At 38.5% G+C, this 14,615-nt stretch overlaps 1 protein-coding gene across 4 annotated transcripts in view; it reads left to right on the forward strand.

Moving 5' to 3' along the window:
- Positions 1–10,414, forward strand: part of CCSER2 (coiled-coil serine rich protein 2) — a 166,993-nt gene extending 156,579 nt beyond the window's left edge. For 2 of the 4 annotated variants that reach the window (XM_065922727.1, XM_065922730.1), the window contains one exon: positions 5,631–10,414. In XM_065922727.1, the coding sequence (XP_065778799.1) occupies positions 5,631–6,449 (819 nt within the window). In that variant the 3' untranslated portion in view covers positions 6,450–10,414. Of the gene's footprint in view, positions 1–464; positions 507–5,630 lie in introns of all 4 variants that reach the window. The other 2 variants (XM_065922728.1, XM_065922729.1) reach the window with 2 other exon arrangements.
- The last annotated feature ends 4,201 nt before the right edge of the window (positions 10,415–14,615 follow it).

Raw genomic sequence — 14,615 nt, forward strand, 5'->3', positions numbered from 1 at the left:
CCATTGAACTGCTTATTTCAGAAATTGCTTATTTTTAATTTGTATTTTTAAGTCAGGTATCTTCCTGAGGTTCTCTTGAGATTTGGGGACATTACTCTGACATCTGGGGAATAAGACATTCCTGGTCTCCCCAAGTCCCTGAAAACTTTGATTGGGTTCATGTGGATTATAGAACAGAATTCACTGGACCCAGTCATGCTAGGGATCCAGTCCTGTCTTCCATCTCTCTAGTGATGTATGGAACCTTGCTTATAATGTGGAACATCATATTTAAAACATACATGAAGATCAGATTAGTCTTTTATTGCTCTTTAATGCAGCAGCATAAACTGAGTTGTGTTTGCAATATGCAAGACTCTGAAGTTATTAAAAATAATTTCTATTTCCTTTATAAGGGATTACATGCAGTTAAACCTTTTTAGATCTTTGGAGTATGAATATTAATTGTGTCAAATTCTTTTCAGTATTTTATTTGTGTAAGATTCTTCACGTGATTCCTTTTAAGGGTAAGAAGTTTATATACACTGTGCTGTGGATAGGAATATTTGTATTAACTTATAAACCACTTCAGAAAGTATAAATCTATTAAGAATATGTTTTCATTTTATACAAATATATTAAAATAATGCCTGAAAAAATACAACAAAAGCAAATACTGTTGGCTGCTACCCAGTCACGGCAGTTCCTTGGTGTTGTATGTGGTCTCTGACACCATTGTCCTGTCTTTTTCTTGTCTCTGCTCTCCCATTATGCTATTGGCAAGGAGTTGAGAAGTTAGTCCATTACTTCTCTGACAAAGCGTGGTACAGTACAATTTCAGATTTTTTCCTACCACCTTCCTCATTGTCACTTTTTTCTCCCCCAGTTTGCATGATGCATGTCAGAGCCTGCATGAAATTACAGGCATGTTACAAGTGGCTCCATTACCATCTTCCTTTTAACCTTTAAAATGTATTTAATAATGATAATAAAGTTATATGTACCAAGGAAAAATATTAGGTAATTCCTATGTCTGTCATGCAGTAGCATTATTATGCTTTAGGACATTTTCTTCTTTCTACCTTACATAGTTTGACATACTTTTATTCCATCAGGACTTGATATTTCTAGCTGCCCTCTTACTATTGGCGACTTTAGAACATGAATGTTTACAGAAACTGATATTACTTTTTCCTTATGTTAAAATGCTCAAAATCTTTGAAGTGGTATGAAACAGAGGTGAAAAGTTTTTCTTAGTGATGTGTGCTGATTTGCATTTTCTTGTGTTCAGTGTATTTCCCCCAGTGGATCACTTGAAACCACTTTTTCCTAGAAATAACCGCTTCACAATGTGGCTTGGGTTTGGTATCCGAGCACTTTCCTGTGTAGGACAGATCAGCTACGAAGGCAATAGGGCACCATCTAAAAGAGTTAATACCTGAATGTTGGTGTTGAATCTGCCTTTTGAGTTTTTAAAATAATCAACTGGCTATCCTGCATATTCTGAGTCTGTGAGCTCATTGGACTTAACTCAGTATACATAGAATAGTGGAGCTTCCCAGGTGGCACATTGGTACAGAGTCAAGCAGGAGACGGAGTTCAGTCTCTGGGTTGGGAAGATCCCCTGGAGGAGGAAATGGCAACCAATCCAGTATTCTTGCTTAGAAAATCCCATGGACAGAGGAGCCTGGCTGGATACAGTTGAGGGGGTCGCAGAGTCTGACATGACTGAGTGACTGAGCGTGCACACACAGGATAGTCAAGTTTTACTGCTGCATTTTAAATTCTCTGTCAGCTCAAATTCTGGCTTTGCTGTTTGCTCAAGTGTATGAATTTGAACAACTACTTAATTTCATTGAACCTCAGTTTACTCGTTTACAAAAAGATTATACCTTCCACCTAGGGTCTTATGATAATCAGATAATGCATGCTATGTATAGTTTAGTTGTCTAGCACTGGGAAGAAGGGAAACCCTTCTTTTACTGTCTGAAGTATATTTTTCAAGTATTTGGAATGTGTCAGTCTTTATATTGATACTGAGTACTTTGTATGCATGTTATCATTGTGATTAACAGCAATTCACTGAGGTGTAGGTACTGATATTATCGTCGTTTTACAAGTTACGAAATTCCATCTCAGAGGAGTAAGATAATTTACCCAGTATCTCATTGATAGATTGAGAAGCCAGAACTTAAACCCAAATCAGTCTGTCTTCAAAAACTAAGTGGTTCAGTACTGTGTTGTCCTGGCTCCTTCATATAGCCACATGTAAATTCTCTCTAAATGTTAAATTGCCTTGAATTTCCTAGCTTTGGTTTATCTCCAGGAGGGCACTTGAGGATCTGTGTCGTATCAGATATGCCTCCTGTGAATTTAAAATATTTAAATATGACCAACATTATTGAAATATGTATTTGGATTCTAGAAACCTTGTAATCTGTAACAACTAGTGTATTATAATACTGTTACAGAATTTGCTTTTCCCCCCTCCAGACCTAGCTACTGAAGGGTCATAACTTGAATTAATCATTTTCATACCTTTTAACAATCATAAGTGACATTTATTGAGCCATTTTGATGTGCTCTGGGAGGTTCTATCCTAAGTGTTTTACATGTTATAGTCATTTAGAATTAGAAATGGAAAATAGTTGAATGCTTGTTAAGATAGTTTCCCTAACACATTTCATCCAGAAATGTCTAGTTTCCAACTAAAAAGCACCTCTGGCTTAGTTGATTAAGTCACTATGGTGGGTTCAGGTCATATGGGAGGTGCTGTGTTCAAATTAACATGTAATGAATCCTTCATGCTGTGCTTCTAAACTTGAATCATTAAGCTGACCCCAAACTTAGAGAACACATTTTTTAAATTATAAAATTTCTTGTCCATCAGTGATTTTTAAAAAATTTGTTTAAATTAGTGCTGTATCATTGACCTATGGTAATTTATTACCAAAGAGGCAATTTTGGAATGTATTACTTATTAATAGTTATTTATTCATTTATCCTATAAATATATATTTAATCCCTATTATGTGGGCTTCCCAGGTGGTGCTTGTAAAGAACTGCCTGCCAGTGCCGGAGACACAATAGACGTGGGTTCGATCCCTGGGTCAGGTAGATCCCCTGGAGGAGGAAATGGCAACCCACTCCAGTACTCTTGCCTGGAGAATCCCATGGACAGAGGAGCCTGGCAGGCTGCATTCCATAGAGTCACAAAAAGTTGGATGTGACTGAAGCGACTTGCGCACGCACATGTGCGAAATACTGAGGATGCCAACTACAGCAACAACAACAAAATATGAATAAAGCATGGTACATGCCTTAAGGAGCTCATAGTCTTTGGTTATCTTTGTAAGCAGCACAGAACAGACTTTTAAGATTATCATTGAAGATGCCTGTCAGCCCCTTGCATAATTACTTGGTAGTGTGTATTGCTGGCACTGTTGACCTTAACGACTGTAGCCGTTGCATTTGAGAATTCTCAGAATAGTGCGTTGAAGTGTATGTATTCAATGACTAAAGTAAGATTTGAAGTTGCTGAGTTCAGTGAGAGGCACTGAGCTCTTTCAGTCTAGGAATGGGTCTCCATTTTTAAACTTTAGCAACCCGCTTTTCTGTAAATTATAAGGCTGGAGTACTAAAACTCTACTTATTTGTGACTATAGGGAGTTTCCTGAGATCCCCCAGGAGTAGGGGGAATTCCTCCTGCCCTCTGAGTCTCGTGGGCTGCTGAGGCTATGCAATGAAAGGGCTGGTGGGCAGCTTACCCAGAGGTCTTTTGTTTCTGGATACAGGGCAGTATCCTGTCATTCATCTTCAAAGCCAGAAACCTGGAACTCACCTTAAACTTCTCTGTTTCACCTTCAAAATCTTTTTCAGTCCTTTCCCTTTTTTTTTTTTTACACTAATATCCTAACTTAAAACCCATATATTAATAATTCACCTGGGTATTAGCAGTGGCATACTGTCTGGGTATTCTGCTTGACAATCTCATCCCCTTCTGTTACCTTCCTCATTGATTCCACCAGAATGACATTGTAATGACATTGGGTCTTACAATTCCTTTGCTTAAAATTCCTCAATGTCTCCCATCACCTACTGTACAGAGTCAAAACTACTCAGCCTGATGTGAGTTCCTTTATGAGCTGGCCCTTGCCCACACCTTCTCACCAGCACTGTGCTTGCCAATTCAGTCTAACAATTTGAAGTTGCTAGAACATATCATGTTCTTTTTTTGCCTTTGTATTTCATGTGTTCTGGCCCTCTACCCTGACTGGCACACTCCTGCTCTTCTTAAAACTCAGTTCAGATGTTGGTATTTCTTGGATGCCTTCTGTGACCTCTCTAATCAGGCATATGTTTTGCTTCTACATGTTGTTATGCTTGAGACACGGTCTCATCTTTTGTTTACCTGACTCTTTCTCATGAGGCCTCTCAACCACAGGAACAGCATTGTGTTCAGGTTCATATTTTCCTGTACCTACTACAGTGCGTGACATGTCAGACATTTTAAAAAAAGAATGTGTGGGAGTGTGTATGTATGTGTGTGCATTTAAAACATCTATAGCAACCATCCCTGTATCATGATAGGACCAATAGACTTTGCCCCATATACTTTACCTATTTGGGCCATAGAAAGATAACTTTGAAAGTCATATTTTCTTTACTGACTGCCCAAAAGTAATAGAAATTGTATGTTTCCCTTGATTTGTATAGAATATAATCGTGCCGTGGGCTCCAGAGGAGTGTGTGCAAGGCATGTCAGCCTTAAGAACTTTTCTATTGTAGGCTTCTGAGCTTTAGTTCAGGTTACAGGCAACTTGAAATCTGTTTTACTCAGACATCATCCAAAAAAGCTGACTATTTTTAATTTATTAATGGACATTTATTCCTGTGGAGGGTAAATCCATTTTTCACTTATCAGCCATAACAGAGCCTTAGTTGATCCCTCAAATGGCAGTGAGACAGAACGAATGAGCTGTGAAAGCCTTAAATTCCAAAACTTCAGTAGGAATGTTAAAAGTAACTTAACATTAGCTTAAGACATTGACCTATTTTTGTGTAAGTGATCTCATATCAACTTAGAATATAATCTTCATTCTAAATTGTGTTTATCTGCTGGTAATTTTAATTCTCAAAGTTTAGAGCTACAGCACCTGACACTTTTAAATTAATACTTCTAATAAAGTGATTTGAAGTGGAATACAGCTTTCCTTTTTAAAAAAAACTTTAAAATGGGTAATATTCTGTAATTCTTAGTTACTGTCTGAATGTTTTATAGAGATTAAACCAAATGACTATATAGAAATCATTCTGTCAAGCTCTCTTTATATATAAAGTTTTAAATAATTATTGAATCAAGATAGGAATCTTTTTTCTTCAATAAACCAGTACTTTAATATTTTTCTTTTATCCTGTTTGATTTTGGATCTTGTTTAGTGTTTACTGCTTATACCATTTTTTGTTTGCATCATCACTCATATGTATCTCATAAATTACTTGAATATTACAGCTTATTTTTTAATTAAAAAACCCTACATGCTTCTCATATTAAAACATAATAAGTGCCAGCACAGCCTAATTGGAACATATTAATTCTGGGTGGTGTTTCTAAAATGAATTGTTGCTAATGTTGTTTTTAATTTTAATAGCCTCAAGTACTACAGCCTTCCAGCAGCCTTCCCAGACCCACAGACCACACCCAGGGAAAACTAGCAAAGCCGCAACATACCGAGGCCCACAGTGAGTGCACAGTCCAGGGCACACATCAGGGTGTTGTACCTCCAGATGAAAGCTTTACACACGGCTCGCAACAAGAAAGCAGCAGTGGTTTGGAAGACCAGCCTTTTTCTTCAAACCCGGAATTCACTAAGGATGTGGTGAAGAGTACGCCTTCTGAAGCAAACTTGAACACGACCTTGAATGCTCAAGAGCCTTATCATCTGGCAAATAATCAAATCAGTGACATGCAGTTTGTGCCCACTTCTCTTCAGACACTTCCCCAGTCAAGTACAGATGACCAGGCTAAGAGAGTTGGAAGAAATCAGTCTTCTCCAGAGGGCTACACATCTCAGCCCAAGTCCTCACAGCTTTTTAAGCCACCCATCTTGAATTCTTTGGTATCTCCTCCAGTTCCTGAAACATCTCCAAATAGGACTCCCACTTATAAGAAATCACCAATAATCACACATTGTAATTCCGCAAAACTCCAGCCAACATCTAGTCAAACAAATCTTGCAAGTAATCCAAATCCAAAAGCGTCTAAGCTCCGCCCCCCTTCTGGCTCTTACAAACAAAAACACATAAGCAGCCCCCGACTAGAGCCTCAAAACTTCCAGGCCAAGACAAGCATCCCAAGGCCACTAATAAGAAGAAAAGAAATCATGCAGAATCCTAATGACAATTTGAATTCTGGGGATTGTTTGGCTTCTAATCAATACTCTCGTCTTCCTAAACCAAAGATACATTAAGTGCATGGCCATCACCTGCCAATTTGTTTTTTTTAAAAAAACAATCTGTTCCATAATAGCTTTATGTGTGCAGTTTGCTACCATGATGGAGGTTCCATTGAAAGCTTGCAAATCTTAAAATTAAAACATGGAAGCTTCTACTGGTTTGGCTCTTCCGTTTTATATCCTGGTTGAAGTACATACCATTTGAGCATATTTGTCTCAGGTAAACACGAAAGTTTGTTTACTCATTCAGAGGTCTACAGAAGGCTCTAATCATGTCATCCATTCCTCTGCACATCAGAAAATTCATAATATTCTACTTAGCAGGCAACAAATTTTTCTTGCTGATGTAGTCCTTTTAAGGTCTGTATTAATTGTGGTTCTCAGAGCCTCACCCTTTTCCACTTGTCCCTCCGTGAATATGGTTATTATTTTAACTAAAGATTTGGTGATAATGAAAGATGATAGTCTGTAAGCAGAGTGCTGGCCAGTGATTTGTATATTTTAAAGGTCTATGCAAAAGCTCTGTGATGAATAAAGGAGATCAGGCTTTTAATGGAAAGTAAATGTAAGTTTTATTTTTCCTTGTTATAGTCTCAGTATTTATTTATTTACCAGACAAATTCCCCTGGCTGAAGTGCTTCATATTACATATATAAACCAATTATGTGTTGCTTTAACATCTTGTTAAACACACACACACAGAGATTCACACATAATTTGTATTTGTTTTTATTACTGGATAAATTTTGGAAGGCTTGAGTGAAGATACATCTTGAAACCTGACCTAAAGATATATTCATTTGTAACATATGTTGGTGCTAGAGTTTTGCTGGTAATTCCATTTTGAATCCTATAGGCTTATGGATCCATGCTAGCTGTTTTGAGGTTCCACAGTATATATTTTAAATTAAGTCTTTATTGTAATATTTATATTTATTGACTTTCTGCTAATATCCGAAGACTGGAATAATGGACTTGAAATGTTTGCACAGGACTTTGATGGGATATAAATGTCTCATACATGGGGATTTAAAACTATTTTGTATAGCAAAACGAGTTAAAATATTTTGAGTATAATTATAAATTTAAGTAAGACTATCTTGAGAAAACTAGAATTCATAATAGTTGTGTTCTTCTGAGTTTGCCAGGTTTTCCTTTTATGTTGGTGTGTATTTGAATGACAGTTTCTTGAAAAGTAGATTTGGGAAGAAAACTAAAATTGGAAAGGGGAAATTGTGTTTTATTAAAACATATTAAAAGATATTTCAATGGCAATATGCTTATTTATTTTAATGTGCTAGGAAGGCAGCTGTGGAACTGCCAAGGGACCATACGCGTTAACCTAATCATGCTGCTGACCGCTCGTCAGGTGGTTCAGTCAATGTGCCCTCCTGTTCTCCCAAACCATGGTGTCTCTAGGCCGTTCATCTGCTGCTGCTTTTGTTAGGATTAATGTCTTTCAGACAGACAGTATTTACAAAATCAATTTTTGTTGTGATCAGCTGACCGAAAATTTACCAAAAGGGATCATGGCCAAAAAGTTAGTCACTCAAATTTCTAAGGATCCCTTTATAAAATGTACATTGCCCCATTTTAGAGAAACAACACAGCAAGAGCTCTAGTGGAAATTTGAAAAGAGGTGTTTACTGCCATTTGACGCAGTCATCCCTTCCCTGTCAGGGAACCATTTTAGTGGGTTTGCCACTTCACCAGATACCAGCCCTTCTTGAACTTGGTAATAGATGAGCCACCCAAATCTCGAATCAGGCTCTCATCCGACAGCACTTCTGCCAGAGAAGCACTGGAGTTTAGAAAGTTTTCACATAATGCAGGTATTGTTACTATGCTAAGTGATTAGGTATATCAGGAAGGCTCTTTTTTTACTTCATAGAGCAAGCAGTCATAGCTGAAGCTGTAAGTGGGTACGTGTGGTCTTTCATTTTGAGGAAGAAAGAATACGTTCTCAGATAGTACAAATGAGGTGTTTCCCTAAAGTAGAACATACTGATTAATAGGTTATGGTTTATTTGGAAATTGAACCAAACTCTTGAGAAATGTTACCTTTATCTTTAGGGAAAAAATTTTTAAATATTTACTTTAATCCCCTAGTCTGAGGGTAATGTCTTTGTGTATTAAAATGTTTACTCCTGCAGTATGTTTATTCTAATCCTTTTCCTGGTCTGTTTTTTATTCCTGATGAAATTGCAGAAATATTAATCCATCAGTTCAATTTCTGTGCACCTTTGTTGAGCCTTAATCTTGGCAAAAGGCTCATCAATATAATTTTGAAGCATACTATTATATTTAAGAGAAAAAAATCTAGGATGCTTGCACGAAACAACAAAGTATTTGCCTGCAGTTTTCTTTAAAAACTGCAAGAATATTATGCTAGTCTGCTCCTTAGTAAATGTTAAGTCAAAAATGAGGTGGGGCAGTAGCTCACCTGAATAATCAGAAATCACTGTCTCAGATTTGGCTTGATCTCTCTATAGTGCTTCTGTAAGTCAACTCTGTGCCAAATACTTCTCCATAGGAACTCAAATCACTTTTTTCCTTGGTTCTTGTGATTTTGGTGAAGATGGTTGCAGTGTATGAATTTATAATCCTGAGGAGGAAGTTTTTATGGGTGTTAGTTTCACATTTGTGAAAAAGAAAATAAGAGTATGTGGAATTATATATTTGGCTGTTAATGGGATGCATATCAAATTCCTTAAAGACAGCTTGGCCTAAGGAGTTAATCAGTACAGCTGCAGATGATTTTAAAGGCACTAAAGAATTATATAGTTAATATAATTTAGAATGCTTCTAATAACTGAGACCCTCTAGCTTTTTTCTTTAGGAGTCTCATTTTAATTTGTGCAATGTTTTCAGGCATACAACTACTGTTCATTGTATTTATATAGATATTAGAGAACCTTACTAAGTATTTTAACAAGTAAAAATCTGAATATGAGAGAAACTATCAGATTTGCACTTTAAATGAGCTTAATTGCTTGGAGTTGTGCCTGAAGTATTGAAATGCCTCCTATTGGGTGTGGCTTTCTTTGTTGAAATGAATTTCTCTATAATTGTTGCTGTTTGAAGTACAGCCTTTCACAATTGTATTCTAAGCATGTCACTTTTTCCATTGAATCACTAAGTTCTTTGAATGTCTCATTGTCCCGTTAAGTATTTTACTCAGACGCATCAAGGAGAACACAGTCCCCCTATAGCTGTCACTTCTAAATCTTCCTGTAGCGTAGATGGTACAACAGACACACAGATGCACTCATCCTTTCTCAGCGGAGTTGTCATGATGGTTTCCTGGTCTCTGGGGCACTGAGGATGTAATTTGGAGTCACCGAACATGCTTGCAATGGAGCAATAAGACTGCAGCAGAGTTCCGTTTACTCTCAATCTTAAGTTTTCATGTTTTTGAATTAGTTGGGGTAGTTATGTTTGCATGCTTATCCATACATTTAAACATTAATAATTATAGCTGTATACAAATACCTGATGTTTTTCCTTGGGGATGATGGCCTTGCTATTTTACTTGATTCTGATGCCCGAATTATATTTTAAATCTTTCTTTTCACACCTCCCTTCGATTTTTCTGCTGCAGCAATTTGAAAGAGTATGTTTGGATAAATGATTATGATGGTGAGCACCAATCTACAACTATGCTGTTAAGTAAAGATACATCATATGTTTTAACCTTAGTGGGGGAAAGCTACCCACTTTCTCCTTGGTAGAGCATCACCACAACAAAGTAAAACTGACCCTAAGAATTTAAAATCTCTTAATCACTGCTGACTAAAAACAGAACACCACAATCTCTACTATCTGCAGTATTGTTTTTCCCGTTGACTTAAAAAACCAGTTCAGAGTAAATACTGTATATTAGAATTTGCTTGTAAAATGAATTATAAAAACTGGATGTAAAGTCTCTTTCCTGAAAATGTTGGCATAGTAAATAAAAATAAAGTTCATAATTATAAAAATGTTCTTGTCTTTCTCAACATTGACATCCACAATGTACTTTTTCTCATACCTTTTTTCCACAAAGATCTAAAATGTTCGTTTGGTTGATTTTTTTTTTTTTCAAACTGTATTATTTCACACACTCCCAGCCCTCACTGAGTAAAAGCAACAAATAAATAAATAAATAAATAATAATTTATTTTATTTTCCAATTTAGCTTTATGTGATAGACATTATATATAGGATATTAGAAGTTGCTGCAGTGATATGTCACATTGTAAACCCAAAATGGTTACATAAATGCCAGAAAAGGAGTGAATGAAATTTTATTAGTAATAAATGGGACAGTGGCATTTACCACATGGTAAGACACCTGTGTCAGCTTTAAGGCTCTCGGTGGTGTGAGCAAGTATTCTCTTAGGTTAACTCAAAAATTTTCCCTTTTAATCTTTGTCAAGTGCAGTCATTTTTGTTTCCCGTTGTTTTTTTCCACATTTTTCATTCTGAAAATGTTTTTCTTCCCCCAAAGCAAAGAAAGAAGTTGATTGAGTTTAAGTAGTTTTGGTGCCCTGTGTTATTTGTGCCATCCCTGTGCGAGCTGCTGGGTGTGCAGACATGAAGACCACATGCTCTCTGTCTCCTGGAGCTTAAGGACCCACCATCTCATCTAGTTCATCATCTTGTTCTGAACATAAGAGTAAACTCCTTTCCTGTTTCTTTCATTTCATTCTGGGCTTTAATTCCCTTGTACTATCCTTAGCTTTGCTTCTGTGTTACCTTCCTGGTTACAGTCCTTTATTTCCTTTTGAAAACCCAGCCTTTTATAATCTGATTTTTATTCAAGAACTCCTTTTTCAACAGTCTTAGATAGTCTTAAATATTCTGCGTTCATTTCCATAGGTGATTAATCAAGATTTAATATTGAGGTTTTTCAGCTGTCTTAAGATGCCTTCCTTTTCTGACCTTAGCCCATAACATCTCTTGCTTACAGGGGGACAGACACTGAGTTAGTAGTCTTAATTCACAGTATGCTGTTACAGCAGCAGGACCAGGAGTCAATCCTGCAGCCTCATACACAGAAGAGCCTGTGGGCCAAATGGAGGTCCCATTTCAAACATCTTAGATACTCACAGGCATAGTAGTACAAACCTTGGTAGTATAAACCTTAGTACTTTACCATGCCAGCTCTGCTGATGGGTGCTGTATGTGTTATTAAAATACCAGTCATCATTCTAACACTTTATACACTACTTTTTAATTCTAGTAACAATCCTATGAAGCAAGCACTAATATCTCCATTTTACAGAGAGGAAGGTAAAGCTCAGAGAAGTTAAATAAGCTGCCTAAAATCTCAACAGCTATTGAAAGGGCACAACAGAATTTGAAACCAGACCCATCTGTTTCAGAGTCCATGCCATTAATCACAAGGCCACTATAATTTCCTAAGATGTGTTTCACCTGTTTCTTTCTCACATGATAGAACAGACTCAGGGTGTTAAAAGTCACTTGCCCAAGTACAGTTATTAAATAGAATTGGTTCCGGTGGGGGTGGGGAAGTTGAAGCTAATATAGTTTATTGAGCTATGCTGCCATCTAGTGGTAAATTTTGAGAACGTCCTTTTACATATGTTACCTTGCCCGTTTCCAAAAGACTTCAGAGTTGTGCAACATTTCACACAACATTTCATGAAGAGAGAAACCCTGCAAAATCCCTAAAGCATTCAATTAAGAGTGAAGGGACAACAACTAGACAATAATGGAGGTATGAAGGAGACAGTATCTTTAAACAGAGCCGACATGGTTTCCTGGTAGCCAACACAAAGAGAAAATTTTAGTGAAAATGTTACTCACTCATTTGTGGCCAACTCTGCAACCCCACAGACTGTAGCCCGCGGACGTGGGTTCCTCTGTCCACGTAATTCTCCAGGCAGGGATACTGGAGTGGGTTGCCATTTCCTACACCAGAGGATCTTCCTGACCCAGGGATTGAACCTGGGTCTCCCACATTGCAGGCAGATTTCTTTACCATCCGAGAGACCACAGAGAAGCATCCATTTTTCTCACTGCCAAAAAAGGAAAAAAGTAATACACCACCAGAGTTTTCCCGGTCTTGGGTTTCATTAGTAATTCAACAACAGCACTGAAAACACTGGAGGTGCCCTCCGGGACATTCATTTACTGGAAAGGCCAATCTGGAGTCTCAATAGAACAGGTGTGCCTGTTAAGTGGGGGCCCTGGCTCAGCCTCCTGCTCTCCCCAGGCATTCTCTCCTGGGATGGGACTGCCTTGTGAAGCCTTCAGCCAACTACCCACTAGATCTTTCAGGCCCAGGTACCCACGTGTATGGTACTTTTGGCCCAGTTAGATTTCAAAAGCAGCAATGAGAACCTGACATGCTCAGTTGTGTCGGAGCCCATAGAGATGAACTCTAGACCTGACAGTCCAGTATAGTAGCTGGGAGCCACTCGTGGCTGCTGAGCACTTGAAATGTGGCTAGTCTGAATTAAGATGTCCTGTAAGTATAGAATCTGATTCCATATAAAAAGGGTAAAATCTCATTAATAATAATTATCCTCATTACTTTTTGAAATAAAGTATTTCATATTGGGTTAAATAAAACGTCATTAAAATTAAGTTCATTTATTTCTTCTACAATCTTTAAATGTGTCTTTTAAAAAATTTTAAATAACATATGAGGCTAACGTTATATTTCTCTTAGAGCCGGTCCAGACCATTTGCCATCCTCTTCTTGGCTCCTACCAGGGAGCAGGTGGACTTGGCACTGTGGCTGCCCTGTGATGCCCAGGACCCTTCAGACTCTTCTGTGCCATCAAGAGGAGAAATCTTGTTCCCGTCTTCCAAATACAGACTGACTCCAGAGGGGATTTTCAAAACCCTAATACTAACCATACCAAAGCTGAGTTAGTGATGGAGAATTTGACTAAAATGTTCAATAGTCCCAAATAACTTTGCTTTGCTGGTTGGGACATCTTGTTCTCTAGAAACAATTCTAGGATGGGGTGTAGGGGGTCGGGTGGGGTGGGAGGCAGGTATTGCCAGCAGCGGGAGAGGAGGAAGCAGAAAGCAGGTCTTTTTTTGGAGCCCAGAGTGAACAACCCTCTGTACCTAAAGGAGGTCTCTCTTTGTAAAATGTTCCGCAGTCTCCAGGTGTATATTTCTCAGTCCCCTGCTGGGTCTAGGGCCAGGGTTTGGACTCCACCCACTAAGGCATACTCTCATTTGCTTTTGCATTGGTCATAGCTTTCAGAGGCCGATCTCTGCAGATTTTCTTTGGAGGCAGCATGAAGTTTTTGTCCATTATCAAAATCCCAAGAATAAACAAGTGCCCACATTTTCGCAGGAACCACAAGTCTCCAATCAGATAACAGCTCATCATCACTGTGACTCCATTTTTTCCTAATGTGGTGTGTTACAATATTGAGTCAATTTCCCAGAAGTTTCAGCGGTTTTGCTCTGACTGTACCAATTATACCAATAACGAACCCTCACAGTCACATCAGGTGAAAGTCAACAGATCCCAATGTGCTGTGCCCTACATAATGAATACATGAAGCCAGATTTCTTTATAGAGAGTTGTTGGGGGACAGCAGGAATTTTTGGCAAAATCTAAGAGATGGCATCAAGCTCTTCCATGTGCCCTGGGCAGCCTGGACCGAACGTGATGGCCTGGATGGCTGGATGGGTTTCTTCAGATTGTCCAGTCTACTCCTAAAGCATCTAAGGGTACCTCCAACTCTTAGGTAGGATTAGGTAGGATGAATGCCCACCTGAGTTATTGGATGGGTGTATGTGCCTCCCACACAGTAACTCCTCAAGTGTGAGTCTCTATATCAAGGAAGCCAGAGGTACATGAAGCCTTTTCCTGGGGCTCGAAGTTGGGGAGGGATCAGTGAGAAACCTCCTGCTGAGGTGCACAGGATTCATTATGGGGGCTTACTCCTTGGTAAGTCTGAATTTTGGGGGGTAGATCTGAAAGCTATCCGTAGAGGACACAGCATCGAAGCCAGGAAGGTGACTGGCTCTTGGCGGGACTCCCATCAGCCCCGCTGAATGACTGCAAGAGAAGTTGCGTGAGCTGTGCTGGTCTTGCTGCCTGTTACTCTGGGCCACTTTTGTGCTGCCCCAACCCTTCAGGGCAGCCCTGGAGGGGCCCTGCACCCAGCCCAGCTGAAAATCTCATGGGAGGCCAAAGACCCTGGG

Source organism: Muntiacus reevesi, chromosome 2, assembly GCF_963930625.1.
Source record: "Muntiacus reevesi chromosome 2, mMunRee1.1, whole genome shotgun sequence".
In the NCBI taxonomy this organism is placed as follows: Eukaryota; Metazoa; Chordata; class Mammalia; order Artiodactyla; family Cervidae; genus Muntiacus; species Muntiacus reevesi.